Here is a 16,321-nt window from a genome sequence, read left to right as displayed (position 1 = left end):
ATTTCAATTAATTTTCATTTTATAGGAATTTTAATACAAAATTAAAACACTTTTTGCCAGTTTAAAATGATAGATTACTGATAAATATCGCTGTATTTGTTTGGTTTTGACTAGATACAATTAAGTTCAATAGACCTATTACAAGGCGCGACCGATATAAAGTAGAAATTTCCACTTCTCAAATGTAGTAAATGAGAGGATAGTGCAGTTTAAACTGCAGATAAAAGAATATATTAAAGTTTTTGTTTTTTAAATAAAATGACCAGGAAAACCCAAACTGCAAGTCATAATATTCCTTTTGATGCCCAATATGCTACATTTTTAGAGCCCCAGTGTGTAACATTTGACCACTAGATGGAATTGTTGTCTAATGCTGCTGAGCTTTGCTTTGTGGCAAGATGCAAGACGAGCATGGCGGCGGCAACCTCTAGGTAGGGATTCCACTATGTAAAAGAAATACAAATTTCTCAACCTATGACCTATTTTATAAAAAAAAAATTGGTAGAATAGTTCATGTATTTCTGCATAGTATTCAAATCAGTGTTTTTTTTTACTAAATGGAAGCTTTTGTAATGTAAATGTCAATGGTTTCTTCTAATTGGCATATCAATAGGTAAATACTGTAAAACTTTGTGCTTTGAAGAAAATAAAGCAGCAATATTTTCCACAAACCCGAGTTTGGAGGGATTAACGGGAGAACAGGGCATGTTTTTTTTTTAATATTATCAACATCTACTGTTGTAGTGTTAGAGACCCTCCGATTATTTGTTTTTTCTTAACATTTTATACCAAAGCAAAGGACTGCGACCCACCGAAAACGCATCCGTAAACCACTTTTGGTTCGTAACCCACCAGTTGAGGAACTTTGCATTTGTCTATATGTATCATTTTCAACATTTGATCAGCCTAGCTCTCGGCTTGAGGCCACTTTTTATGGCCCTCATTCTTTTTGCCTTTGACACCTCTGGTTTACAGGCAACAGTGGCCAATATTATGAGAAGATACACAAATATTTACCCCACTCATCATTTTTTTTCCATTAGCTTCCATTTTCCAGTGAGTGTGGCTGACAAACATCCCAATAGGTCTAATAAGTGCCCTTCCGCAGCCCTCAGGACACCCAAAATATAGTTAGCGAGGCAGAAGGGCTAAAAGCCCATCAGCTTATCAGACTTTTGTTAATGTAGCACAAGAGCTTGTTGGAACAAACCACGCCAAATATTTTTTGCACTTTTTGAAATTCGTCTGGTGGGTTTGGTTGTAATATAATCACGGTTAATATTTCTCACAGGGTGGAGAAAATGTTTGAACATTTTTGACATTGTCAGAATTCAGATGCGTGTCTAGAACACACAAGCAATAAATATATATGCTCAATCCGATTTCTTCCGCTTTCACCTATCCACGCTATTTTTTTTCTCTATCTTGCCCTAGCACTTTTTTGGAGAGGGCGAAGTAACAATTCTTCTAGGAATTAGGAACTGAAGTGTTTACCTTGCAAAATAAATACATATGCCACTAGAAAGGTACTGATTTCACTTGTTTATTGTTGCTTGTCTTCCCCACAAATGCCTCTCCTGCACTTCTCTGCTTTTTCTTGTCTCACAGCGCTCCCCCTGCCACGATCACTTCAAGCTGGATGGTAATGCTGAGGGGGCGTAGCTCGGGAGAAGCTAGGGTGCTCCTGACCAGAATTGTTGAAAAGGGCTTGCAGTGTTTTTTCCATAGAATTCCGTAAGACCCAGGTGGGTGGACAGTCTAGGACAGCAGTCTTAGACTCGAAGCACAGAGGCCAATTGCGGCCAGTCTTACAAGTCAGATAATTATCATGCACACTGAATAAAAATATAAATGCAATATATGCAGATGTGAATGTAAACAAATGCTAGAAGTAATGAATCCACATACAATTCCAGCAATGCTAAAACCCTCTTGGTCCCCCAGAATTGTAACCTTTGGCTCCATTTTTAAACTCGTTGTTGTTGTTGAGTATTTCTCCTCTGAAAATCCTGTTTGGGTTAAAACAATCAGAGCTGACATTCCACAACCTTTCTGCTGGCTATATTGCACCCATTTTGACCACTTGTATTCTTAGAAACATGCCTATTCCTGTGAAAAGAAATGTCTATTTTTCTATGCTATTTTTCTACACTGGCTACTCGTTGGTGGTTTTTATTGAGGTATGATGACAGGTATCGCTGGAGGAAAGAGGTCTAAATGTAGTGGAAGCTAGAGCTCTTATTGGTGATAGGAATGAGTGGAGAGGAGTTGTGAAAGGATAGTGGGATGTTTGGACGTGTTCTAAGGGATTGGCAGGGCCACTGTATGATGTGGCAGGGGTAAACCAGTGAAAGTTGTCGGGCCCTGCTGTTGAAAAAAAGAGTGTGTTGTGCCACCCTGACCCGAGTGACATGGCCGCTTTCTTGTGTCCCATTTCATCTGGAGGGACGAAAGCATGACCAACTTGGGTGCCGAGGTGCTTAACTTGTTTGGGTGTTGGCCATGGTCAAATGTTTTTGTGTGTTTTGCTACTTTTTCCTTTTTTCTTTTCTTTGTTTTTGTGTATGTCTCTGTCTTGCTGTCGGTCACCCCTCTCGAGGGATAAGACCAGAGTAGATAGATAGAATAAATGATGACAGGTCTTGGAGTAGAGTGTCTCACAAACACTTGCATGACTGACTATGTCCATTGAAGTGCCGTGGGCAACATTATATTTGCCCTAAATAAATCCTAAAACTCAATTCCTGTAAAGTAGTATAATTGATGAGTTAAAACTCAATTTCTATATCCTAGTATAACTGAAAAGTTTAAACTTTTACAGACGCTCAAAATAAAAAGAGAGGACATCGAGGAGGACAGGGAGAGAAACCTTCAGACGAGGAATCCTCTCAGGCTATCTCTTGAGCCCTCTCTTTTTATTAAATTTCCAAGGTTACAAAGTGCAGATCAGCCCTAGGGGGTGTGGTTATTTAAAAAAAAAAAAAACAGCAATACGATTGGTCGATAGCAACAATGATGTAAAAGTCAAGACATAGAACAACAGTGCGCAATAATAGTCAAAGTAATGAACTGGCATCCTATGATGCTGGCGTTTAATATTAAAAAAAAAAAAAAGATCAACAACCTTACATCCATGCGGAAATGCAGGTTGGTCTAAACCTTTCAAAAATTAACTTTGAAATTCAAGAATGAAATAATTTCTTGAATGTTACTTGAGAGTTCAATGAGAAAAAGTATTATAATACATCATATTGATTGTATTATAAAAACACTGTATAGCCAATTTGTACTGTAAGTGAAAGGAGCTACTAGCAGTTTTTGTTAGTTTTGGCCTCTTAGGGGAACCATGATGCCCTGCAATACACTTATGATTGAAACAATAGAAAGCTGCGATCCATTAAAATAGTTTTTTTTTGAGATTGTGCATTTTGGAACATATTTTTCTTTGAGGCGTTTTATCTTAGCAGTAGTTTTGAATGCAAATTATATTTGAAGAATATTCCTGAAGCAGATGCTTTCAGATTAGCCATTAAACATACAGACTCATGCGCTCATCAGTTATGCTTGTAGGTTGCCTGCCAGTATGGAATATATACAGATTTAATTTTACTCGAAAAAAGAAAAGAAAAAAATATCAGTTTGTTTTTTATCTAAAAACCAAAACATTGAGCAGCGTCCAATTCATGCAAGTTCGCTCTTAGCCTAGTTGGTCCATGCTAAGAATTATCCTCAATAAGAAATATGAGAGAATCACAGCTTTTGGTATTATCAAAGTCAGAACTCTGGGACCTGACAAAACCATTTGTCAGTTTGTGATAGCCCAAAACCACATTTGGGCAAGCTGTTGGAGATGGTAAATGTATGCATATCCATAAAAATGAGTGAATGTTTAAATCTATGGGTTGTAAACGAGGCAAATGGGCTTTGATGGGAAGACGGAAAAAGTTGCACGTTTACTTTGCATCATTAATGTTGTTTTCAGGAGGCAAACCGCAACTGCGCCCACATGCTGCACATCCTTTTAGAATTTTATGATGCAGACTTATCGCAGAGTCGACTCCAGAGAGCTCAACACACAAGGCACTTAGGCCAACAAGATTGATTGATTGGACGACATCATGGTAGTCATTTATCCATCAAGCCTCCTCTTCCTCCTCCTCAATGCCTTTCTGTGTGGGAAGGGGGAATGGATATGCGGATGCCAACATGCAAAATCTTTGAAAAACGAGCCCTGTGTCCTCCCCCATCAACATCAATTTGTTTGCCCTGTCATACTGTTTGACTTTCACAGACTTTTGCTAAATCCTATTGCTTCAGCTTTTGCCTATCCACTCCAACTTGTTTATCTCTGCTTCTTTTACTTTGGTAAGTGTAAAGAATCATTTTGCTAAAACTGGGGTCAGGATATGGCTCTTTTCATGAGTACATCTGGTTCGGAGATGAAATATGGCTCATGCAAATCTTTACTGTGTTGATCCAAGTATAAGTGAAGCAGAAGCAACGCTAAAAATGAAGTATATGGTCGCGGATATATATATATATATATATATATATATATATATATATATATATATATATATATACATATACAGTATATGGCACAGGCTTAACTACAGTTTACAGTCACAGTGTTATGCCAACAGACCCCATTTTGGCTGTATGTCTGAATGGAATCCTGTTTATGGATGCTCATTTAACAATGTATGTCCACTGTTGAGACACTTTATGGTGAAAACCCACAGAACAAACTGAAAACACCTGAAAACGCTAGCCGAGCACCCGAAGTAATTTTATTGGGTGAGCGATAGGGGTGGGTGGATCTCTGCACACATAGAACACTCCCATAAACACATTCTTGTCGTTTGCAGTAGTTAGTGACAGTTTTACAATAGAATTCTGCTCGCTTCTTGCTTTAAAACCATTATTAAAAAAAAAAAAAAAAGAGCCTCATCGATCTTAACAGCAGGAGGGAGACAATTGGTATATTTGTGGATATGGGAAACAGGCTTTGATATAATTATTATTTCAGATTTTATCAAACCATTAAACATCACAAAGTGAATTAAATTGGCTGAAGACTTAGTTTTTGTCTGGAGAGCCGATTTGTGTTAAAATATATGTCAAGGCTCCCTCTCACCGAAATCCCCACGCCCCTCAAAAAATCGAAATATTTTGCTTTCATGGCTCTTTGGGGAAGAGGTTCTTGACCCCTGCTAAAGGAATTAGGAGCAAATTTCACGTTTGCAACATCGTCGAGCAAGGTTTTTTGTGACATAACTTATTCCTCTATTTATACCTTATAACTGTAACATTATAACTGGTTAAAAAAAAGAAACTGAAGTGTTTAACTTGGTAAATAAATACACATGGCGCCAGACAGTTACTACGTCCACTTGTTTAATTTTCTGTTTCTTCCCCACAAACACATATCCTGCGCCTCTGTGCGTTTCCCCATCTCGCAGCACCCCCAGCCACGATTGCTTCAAGCTGGTCAGTATTGCTTAAAGGCCGTATCTAGGGAGAAGATCGGTTGCTCCTAACTTGAATTGATGAAAAGGACTTGCAGTGTTTCCTATACAATTTTTTGAGACCCCAGTGGGTGGACAGTCTATGGCAGGGGTTTCAGACTTGCACCGTGGAGGCCAATTGCGCGTTATAGTTTGAAGCCCTCACGTTGATATGAAAGTTTAAAGGGAATGTGGCATTATTTAGCACCTCCAATGATATAAAAAAACATTAATATAAAAGAATAGAATTGAATTAAAAAAGACCGACAGATACATAGCATCAATACACATTGTGGCTTTAGCGATCATCCATACGAGAAAACCCTCTCACCTCTGCTCTGCACGACAGAGACAAAAACACCTATATCAACCAATGAATTAGACCATAGCTACCCGCTAGAGACTTTATAATATATGGGAAACACTAGCTCGTGTCCCTCAGTCTTCTGCATTATTCTACGCTTTGCGGAGGATTGGGACTGTCTTGGCCTCATCGTGAACAAGCTTTGCTAGAGTAAAGAGAAAAAATTCCGGGGAAGAAAAGTAAGACTACGTATATCGCCTTTAACTATAGTTATATCCACACCATATGTTAAAAAAAACATATTTGTTTTTAAATGTTTGCTTTTAGAATAACTTTCTTCTTCTATTTTCTTCTCTTTTATCAAGTTTAAAGTACATTCAAACTTACCTGTCATAACTACATTAACTTAATATAAAAAACATTTTTTATCTGGGTCCGACTTAGTCTTACTTAAAAAACAATATTGTACTAATGAGAATTTGATACAATTAGTTTCCCCTGCATCAACTTTAAGACGAAGCGACGCTAGCCTTTGTTGAGGGTAACCCCCATTCCTAGAGGGCAGTATGTTGTGAAATGCCGAGGTATGATTAAAGCAGCATGAAAATCTACACTTGTCTCGTGTGTCTTTATCCTACTGACAATGAAATGTATAGAATACATTAACATTTAGAGTTCATAGGGGGCAGCGAGTCTAGCAACAGGCCACGGTTCTTGACTGGCCACTAAAACTTGTTTTGGTTCTGGCTTTGCTTTCAGTATTAGAACTAAGAGTTTACGGGGCACTGAGACAAAGTAGTCCAAATGTAGTGACGTAGCAGCTAAACAAAGTCAAATAAAGACACCATTCACGAATACAAACAGAGACAGAGAAAGAGACAGAGAGGGTTGAACATCAGTGCAAAGTGTGAATAATTGACAGGGGTCTAGCTACAAATACAGTAATAATGTTGTTCTGTCATTGAGAGTAATTTTCACAATTCATTCAACAATAAATTTACAGATGATAATGGTTTATTAGTAGTTGCACACTTTTTTAACAACGAAATTGATTAAAATTGTCTAGCGCCCTTAAGGTTAAATTAAACTTGCATCGGACAAGTTACAAGTTAAATCGATTTATGAGCTTTTTCTTCTACCAGGAACAATTTGAAGGCGAGTAAAACATGTTAGCGTGAAACAAACGAGAATCTCACAGTCACCAAAACAAAATGGCAGGAATTTGCAAAGATGACTTGAACATCAACAGTGGTCAGATTGGAATGATAGCGCCGCATGAAAGGAAGTGAGGAAGGTTTACTTGTTCATTCCTCTTTCTTTTTGACATCTTGTATTTCCTCGTTTGGTCTGCACACAAGTGCGACTGCTGTTTTAGGGATTGAAGGCCACAGCCAAGTGACAATATTTGAACAGTGTCGCACATGGAATGTAAAAAATATGTCCAAGTGCGCAAAAGTGGGAATTATCGGATGTTGTGTTATTGGAATGCCGATTACGCGGTTTGGGAAAAAAAGCACGCACAAAATAAAATCAGTGTCATATGATGAGGGCTGCGATGATTAGTCAACATTGTCGACAAAAATTTATAATAGAAATAGTTGACAATTAATTCAATTGTTGACTATTGTCGCCAGACAACAGAGCGAAGCAATTTCAATTTCTGCTGGGAATTGCACATGCGCAATAGCGTCTCTGTCTTGAGCGGTAACATATACATTCAGAAATTGCAGCGGCAACAACAAGTATGAGTACTAAAACTTCTAAAGTTTGGAAACATTTTTGCTTAGATGCGGCCAATCAAAAGACTATTTGAAAAGTTTGCAAAGCAGAACTTGCGTATCACAATAGTAGCTCAGTGATGCGCACACCTTTAAAGATCACCTTGGACATTTGAACACCGCAAAGTCTGACTCAGCTCTGTCAGATTTGCTTTGTACAGTTATTACGCATATATTTTGCGATAAAAGAAGGTGTGGCAATATACCATACTGTGCCTGACACACAGATTTCAAAATTAAAAGCATGCAGTCCGTAGAACAAACGTCAGTTGTTCAAACTGTCGGATTTTAACTGACGGCTGAATGTACTTCACCAAATGCACATGATTTTTTTTTTTACGTTAGCTGTTCTCCAGCAGTTAATTGTCTTTTTTTAAATTTATTTGCCTGTCCCTAAAAATGGACAGCGGTTTATTTCTGTATTTATGTCTCTACTAACCGTTAAGAGTTTGGAATATTTGTACGGATCCGCAGTAGGTTCAATAAAAGGTGTATTTTTACTGTACCCATTTTTCTCCAGTTATAATCATTTTCCACATGATTCACTCAATTTCGTCCTGAATATAAGAAAAAAATAGTAATTATCTGGTTATTCGACTAATCATTTCGATAGTCAATGACTAGTTAGCTATTATAATAGTAGTTAGTTGAAGCCCTACTTATGATAAAAAACTGCATGTGAGCACAAGTGACTTAAAGGGGAAGTAATCAGTCTTGACTGAGAAGTACATTGGCGAGAGCCAACAGAGGCGTTTTCATTTAGGTGATTTATTACGGAACTTGAAAAAAAATAAAAGTGAACACACACATCAGCGATAGCCAATCTTTGTGTGTGTGAGTGTTCGTGTTTAAGAGTGAGCTCATAGGAAAATTGAGGTAGTATTTTAGAAATCACACACTTGCAACCAGGCAGCACGGCGGTGCAGTGGTTAGCGCTTGTGCGGCACAGTTCATGTCATGGGAACCTGTCGTGGGTTCAAATCCAGCTCCAGACTTCCTGTGCGGAGTTTGTATGTTCTCCCCGTGCTTGCGTGGGTTTCCTCCGGGCACGCCGGTTTCCTCCCACATTCCAAAAACATGCATTTCAGATGAATTGGCCGGTCCAAATTGTCCCTAGGTGTGAATGAGCGAATGAGTTGTCTGTCCCTGTGTGCCCTGCGATTGGCTGGCAACCAGTTCAGGGTGTCCCCTGCCCACTGCCCGGCGATGGCTGGGATGGGCTCCAGCCCCCCCACGACCCTAATGAGGATAAGCGGTTTGATTGTTAAAGTTATCTTTCCCTGACTTGATGGATTTATGATTTTGATGTGCGCAATCATTTTCTTCCAATTTGATAGATAGATAGATACTTTATTCATCCCCGAAGGGAAATTCACATTTCCAGCAGCATCCCTGAGCTGAGAACAGTACAATAATAAAGCCAAAAGAATGCAATATACAAATACCCAGTGTGACGTGCAAATGCCCACTGTAGCGTGTTATATAGAGTAACTAAATAGTGCTACACAGAATACATATTGCAGTAAGATTCGGTAATATCCAATGTAGGTGGTGTGGTTTAATGTGGGCCTTTAGATAGATAGATAGATAGATAGATACTTTATTCATCCCCTAAGGGAAATTCACATTTCCAGCAGCATCCCTGAGCTGAGAACAATACAATGATAAAGCCAAAAGAAAACAATATACAAATACCCAGTGTGACGTGCAAATGCCCACTTTATATGTTATATAGATTAACTAAATAGTGCTACACAGAACACATAATGCAGTAAGATCCAATGTAGGTGGTGTGGTTTAATGTGGGCCTTTACTCTGCCGGGTGGAGTTAAAGAGCCTCATGGCATGAGGAAGAAAAGATCTCTTCAGTCTGTCCGTAGTACAAGACAGTGACAGCAGTCTGTCACTGAAACTGCTCTTCTGTCCGGAGATAATGCTGTGAAGCGGATGCGATGGATTGTCCATGATTGACCTCAGCTTTTTCAGTGCCTGTCTCTCAGCTGCTGTTGTTAGGCTGTCCAGCTCTTTGCCCACAACAGAGCTCGCTTTCCTAGCCAGTTTATTGAGACGAGAGGCATCCTTCTTCTTGACGCTGCCTCCCCAACACGCTGCCGCATAGAAGAGGGCGCTTGCCACTACTGTCTCATAGAATATTTTCAGGAGCTTTTTGCAGATGTTGAAGGAGGCCAGCCTTCTGAGGAAGTAAAGTCGGCTTTGCCCTTTCCTACATAGAGCTTTTGTGTTGGCAGTCCAGTCCAGTTTGTTGTCCAGCTGCACACCCAGGTATTTGTAGGTCTGGACAAATTCTACACATTCTCCCTTGATGGTTACAGGAACCGGGTGAGTTCTGGTTCTCCTGAAGTCCACCACCATCTCTCTGGTCTTGGTGGTGTTTAGGTGCAGGTGGTTTGCGTCGCTCCATCGGACAAAGTCCTGAATCAATTTCCTGTACTCCTCCTCCTGCCCGTTTCTGATACATCCCACGATCGCAGTGTCATCGGCAAACTTTTGCACATGGCAGGACTCAGAGTTGTACTTAAAGTCCGATGTATATAGAATGAATAGGAACGGAGAGAGAACGGTCCCCTGCGGAGATCCTGTGCTGCTAACCACGGTGTCCGATGTACAGCCCCCCTGTTTCACATACTGCGGTCTGCCTGTCAGGTAGTCAGTAATCCATTCTACAAGGTGTGAGCCAACTCCCATCTCTGTCAATGTCCTACTCAGTAGCAGAGGCTGTATGGTATTGAAGGCACTAGAGAAGTCCAAAAATGTAATCCTTACAGCCCCCTTCGCCCTATCCAGGTGAGAGAGGGATCGGTGTAACATGTATAATATAGCATCCTCCACTCCCACCTTCTCCTGGTAAGCAAATTGCAGTGGGTCGATGGCGTGACGGACCTGTAGCCTCAGGTGGTGCAGCAGCAGCCGCTCCATGGTCTTCATCACATGTGATGTCAGGGCGACCGGCCTGAAGTCGTTGAGTTCCTCTGGTCTTGATTTCTTTGGGACTGGGATGATGCAGGATGTTTTCCACAGCTGAGGGACCCTCCCCTGTTCAAGGCTCAGGTTGAAGATGCGCTGTAGAGGGTCTCCCAGCTCAGACGCACAGGCTTTCAGCAGTCGGGGGGATACTCCATCCGGACCAGCTGCCTTGCTGGTTCGTAGCCTTCTCAGCTCTCCACACACCTGGGCTGAAGTTATTTTTAGTGGGGGGATGTCTTCCATGCTAGTGTCCAGAGGGGGAGGGGGAAGGACAGCTGCATTACTCAGGGGTGAGGATGAGGCGGAGTGGTCAAACCTGTTGAAAAAGTTGTTCAACTGGTTGACTCGCCCCACATCTATATCCACAGCCACACCCTGCTTGGTGCTGCAGCCAGTAATTGTTTTCATCCCTTCCCACACCTCCTTCATGTTGTTGTTCTGCAGCTTTTTCTCCAACTTCCTCCTGTACTGCTCCTTCCCTTTCCGGAGCTGGACTTTGAGCTCCTTCTGTACTCGTTTTAGCTCCTGATGATCACCATTTTTAAAGGCCCTCTTCTTTTGGTTCAGAAGGCACTTGATGTCGCTTGTGATCCAGGGCTTGTTGTTGGCATAGCAGCGTACAGTCTTTATAGGAACAACATTGTCCATGCAGAACTTAATGTAGTCAGTAGTGCAGTTTGCCATCTCCTCAATGTCCCCACTGCTGGACCCTAGCAGGACATTCCAGTCCGTACATCCAAAGCAGTCTCTCAGAGCCTGCTCTGCCTCGGTGGACCATTTCCTAAAAGAGCGTGTGGTTGTTGGTAGCCTCCTCACTTTTGGTTTGTACTGTGGTTTAAGCAGAATGAGGTTGTGGTCTCCTTTTCCAAGGGCAGGCAGTGGTTTAGCACTGTACGCATTTTTGATATTCGCATAAAGAAGGTCAATAGTCCTATTTCCCCTGGTCTTGCAGTTCACATACTGGACGAAAGAGGGCAGTGTCTTATCAAGAGTCACGTGGTTGAAGTCCCCAGAGATTAACATTGCAGCCTCCGGGTGTTGCGTTTGAAGTTTTGCCACCGCGGAGTGGATGACGTCACACGCTACTTCCGCATCAGCGCGCGGTGGGATGTAAACAATGACAGCAATGGCGTGTCCGAACTCTCTGGGCATGTAATAGGGACGAAGACTTACAGCCAAAAGTTCGACATCACGGCAGCAGATAGAAAGCTTTGTTTTTACATGCCCGGGGTTACACCACCTCGTGTTCACGTAGATAGCCAGTCCCCCTCCTTTGCGCTTCCCACTGACTTTTGTCCCTCTGTCAGCCCGAACAGCGCAGAAGCCGTTTAGCGCGATGTTAGCGTCCGTGATGCTAGACGTAAGCCACGTTTCGGTAAAGCAAAGCAAGCTGCACTCCCTGTATGCTTTGATGTCTTTCACAAGCACAGCCAGTTCGTCGATCTTATTTGGTAGGGAGTTGACATTCCCCATGATTATGGACGGTACCGTGGGCTTATATCGCCACTTCGCCGCTAGCCGCTTAGCCTTTACCTTAGCACCGGCTCTGCAACCCCGGTAGGGTCGCCTCACCTCGTTTGGTAAAAGGGGGACTGTGCCGGCTCGAGAATTCCTCAGGTCGAGGAGTAGGTTTCTTGAATATACGTACTTTTGCGAGTTGAAACCCATATCCATAGGATAGAAAGTAATCCAAGTGTTGCAAGGCACTGATAAAAGTAAGCAAAAATAAATAAATAAATAAATAAATCACAAAAGTAGCGAAAATAACACGGGAGCTGCTGGAGTGGCTGCCATTCGTGACGGCGCCGGAAGTGTTTTCGCTCAGATTGTTGAATGGGCATTGTGTACTTTTTGGCGCCTCCTATTGGTAAATATACTTAATTCATTAAAATAACACAATATTGATTTGAATAATAGTGATGATTGATGCTCTTGCTGTCATGACTGCTGATTCGAGGCACTTGCAACTGCCCCGTTGGCGCCAACAGCCCTGAGCGCTGATTTCTTTTAAACCCCCGGCTTCCAAGAGGAAGCTGTCAGACCGTCTGTGAACCTATGCTTTCAGCTAAGCAAGCTCTGCACTATCTGACATTCTCCTGCCCTGTTTTCTCCTGCCTGATACCCGTTGCCGACCTGTTTTTAGACCCGTTTCTGCATTGCTCTTCTGTCCCGGCCATCGACCTGTTTTGCCCTGTTTCCTGCCTGATGCCTGTTGCCGACCTCTTTCTGGACTCGTTACTGCCCTTGCTCCTCCATCCCGGCCATCGACCTGTTTTCCCACTGCCCACGACTATCCTCGCTCGACACGGAAGTGCCACTTCCGCGTTCCTGCCACCAGCTACCCGTGTCTGCCGATCATCGGATCGTGGAAGCAAGCACTGCTCTCTCTTTATCAATAAAACTGAGTAAAACAAACGCTATTGGGTCCTGTCTCTGTTTCTGGCTTGTGCCACTGTCTACAAATGCACTATCCCCCTTCTTTTCAGCTAAAGACACTGTCAAAAATGAACTTTGAAAGACTCACCATTTGTCCACCAAGACACCCCTCCTTTCAGATTATTGGAGTACCGACGGCACTTGATAAACTGACATATGTCCATCCCTCTTAACACCCACTGATTAACGGAGCCACACCCGTCTACCTACGCCGTCTCGCTATGCCTATGATTGACAGAAACACAGCAGTCTCTCTCCACACCCATGATGGACAACTTAAAAAATGTACTCCAGAACCACAAGTGTACGTCCAAACCATAAAGTTCTGGAACCTGAAAAATGACATACCAAGATATATTTATAACAAATAAAGCGACTGCTTGTAATCAAAAGATTGTTGATTTGTCTTTGTGTGACGACTCATGATTCGTGATTTATGTGGCCAGGAGTTTATTGCAGGACTCCATTTCTGAATATTTTATAATGGCGTGTTTGATGAAATCTGCCCAATTTCGGTTTCTAGACGAGAATTTTGTTTTAATAAAGAAAACTTCAAGTGCCTTGAGTGGAAGACACACTTCCTGTGGTTGATGACGTCACAAGGTCGCTTATTAAAGCAGGCTAAAACCACCGCATCGCTCTCTTTCCCGGGACACCAGAATCGCAACTGCCCACGCTGATGCCTTATGCGCCAAAAACGGTCTCAAAGACGCTCATGCCACGTCTAACAAGACAACCACTCCCTCAGCACCCACTCTTTCGACCAAAGCATGGCAAAGCAACGCCGTCCCTCTCCGAGAAAGCGCTCCAACTAGTCGTAATAACTACATTGCCCTCAAGGTACTTGAAGCAACAAAACAAAAAACATAACCACCGATGCTGGTGCTGGGGTAAAACGCTTCGTAAACGCCATAGAAAATCTCTGCTAATATCTTTTATAATCTCTTTTCACTTTCCATAAAATATCCACCATTTTTCAAACACTTAAGAAAACCAACGTTACTCCAATTTTCATCTTTTTGAAATGTTTTGTTTATTGATTCTAGTTTGAATGAATTCAGTTGTGTGTTTAACAACAAAAGTGTTGTCATTTTTCAAAGTAAAAGCATACAAACGAAGTCGTGCGGAAAGCTTCTAACTTCAAGACGGTTACTTTTAATAATGTTAACCCCAAAACTGCTAGAAAAAAAGAAGAAATGTAATGCATCAAACTGTAGCCTATGATTTTAGGTTCCGGGATAAACAAAATGTATTCCAATACAAACAGAACAAATTCAGATTTACTTGTTTCTAATTTGAAATATTCTTTAAGTTAAATACTAAACAGGTGATGAACACATAATGGTTTATGTACCAGTGTATTCCTCCATTGCCAACTACGGGCCCGGAATAACAAGTACGCCACCAGTCTGTTAGCAAGTTTTTTTTTTTTTTTAAGACTTAGGCTAGCCAAGCCAATATTTGATTATAAAAATAGTTGTTGATTAGGTTGATAATTGAAGGTGTTCGTTATATGTGCCAGTCATGCATCAATCGGCAACTACTGGCCCATAATACCTACTACAGCATCTGTCTGTTAGCACGTCTCTTTAAAACTTAGACTTCAAGCCAGATTTGACACAATGAGCAGAGAACGAAGCCAACTAAAATACACTGCGCTATTCCCAGTATGAAACAAGTATTTTGGGTCCCAATGTTGAGCTGCTGCAAATGTGAATCTGCAAAAGAGACAAAAAGCCAAAACGTTCGAAAAACGTAGTTGGGATCTACACTCTTTGTATGGCTGTGACATGATTTACATGGAGTACCCCAAATAATGTTAAGGATATTTTTGCATTTTTAAGTCTTAAAAACATTTTTAAAAACTGTAACTATAAATCTTGGGATCAGAATAAATCTAGGTTGCTTAAATAGAGAAATCAAATTCCTTGTAGCACTGCAGGAAACCATGGGGGGAAGTGTCTTATTTCCAGGAAAAGAGATTAGTGACTCACCTCTGGCCGACAGCTTTTTGGTGTTGATGATTTTTGCGGCGTATTCCTGCCCTGTTGACTTCTTCACGCAGCGCCTCACCACCGAAAAGGCGCCCCTAGAGGCGAGAAATAAACTATAAAATTGTCGCATAACAAACGCCAGTATGACAAAAATACATGCGAAAAAAGAAAAGGTTGGGAAAGGGGGTGGCATGAGAGAAAATAAATGAGAAGTACTGCTTTAATGACAGATAATACACAAACATGATGAGTGTCATTGTAAAAAAAGGCAAATCAGGTGGAATCCATCTGTTTTGAGTGTAAACACTTTAAAAGAAATGTAAAACTGATAACAATCTGATAAAACAAAACCCACATATGCAGGGAGACCAATATTGGAGGTTATTAAAAACAAATTAAACTACATTATTGGAACAAATAGTTCTCTACTATGGAGGACAACTAACAATAAGAAAAATATAACAGAGAATTTCTGACAATTTTGTGATATTTGTTTCAAAAATTTACAAAACTGATACATTGCTAATACAAATAGTTAGTGATCAATTTCAGAAACATATATAGTAATCCTTTGCTCTAACCCTGTCATTTTTTTACGGTTTCGCTACTTCATTGATTTGTACCGTGCTGTATTCTGCATTCTGATTGGCTAAACAGTCTACTCGCTTATTATTTGAGGGTATAGTAGTTATTCTAAGAAAAATAAAGAAAAAAAAACGTTTATATGGTACTTTTTGTTAAACAAATGCTTGAGCCTGTAGAGGGGACTTTGTTCTTTCGTTTCAGGGTATAATAGAGTATTTAATTGCATAATAACGACAAAATCATAAAGGTTTCTGGTTCACGGAATTCGCATATCACGGGTTCATCAGCTAACGTAAACCCCCGCTATAAACGATGGATGCTGTTAAGTGTAGCACCACTTCAACACTTCATTTCTAAAATGGTAAATTATGTAAGCTAATCAGGCTTTGCTGAGCGACTTGTTGGTTTAGCAGGTCGGCTGTCAACAAAGGGAATCTTGTCCACCAGTTCAGTACAACAAGTAGCTTCTCTTTTATTCAGCCGGCCTGCTTGCTAGTGGAGGAACGAGGAGATTAAGACAGCAGCTTTGCAGCTTTTTCGTCATCACACACACGCACGCAAACGAAATACTGCTGCAACGGGCCAATGGCCAAAACGTGCAGACTTGCATACAAAATCCAAGCAAAACAACAGTATGGTGCGTTTACGCGCGAGCGGAAAGCGGATGCCAACGTGCAGGTAGTGAACCTCAGTAATGAGGTGAGAGGGGGTGGGAGTCCGCGGACTGGGGTG

General features: G+C 41.2%; 1 protein-coding gene across 8 annotated transcripts in view; it reads right to left on the bottom strand.

Annotated features, from left to right (window-relative positions):
* The window catches only part of camk2g2 (calcium/calmodulin-dependent protein kinase (CaM kinase) II gamma 2), a 58,636-nt gene that overhangs the window by 41,979 nt on the left and 336 nt on the right, over positions 1-16,321 (bottom strand). For all 8 annotated transcript variants that reach the window (XM_088350657.1, XM_088350651.1, XM_088350648.1 and 5 more), the window contains exon 2: positions 15,005-15,099. In XM_088350657.1, the coding sequence (XP_088206783.1) occupies positions 15,005-15,099 (95 nt within the window). The remainder of the gene's footprint in view (positions 1-15,004; positions 15,100-16,321) is intronic.

The sequence above is a fragment of the Urocampus carinirostris genome, chromosome 13, assembly GCF_059441175.1.
Source record: "Urocampus carinirostris isolate Australia breed hairy pipefish chromosome 13, RoL_Ucar_1.0, whole genome shotgun sequence".
NCBI lineage: Eukaryota > Metazoa > Chordata > Actinopteri > Syngnathiformes > Syngnathidae > Urocampus > Urocampus carinirostris.
This window is presented reverse-complemented; position numbering and strand designations above follow the sequence as displayed.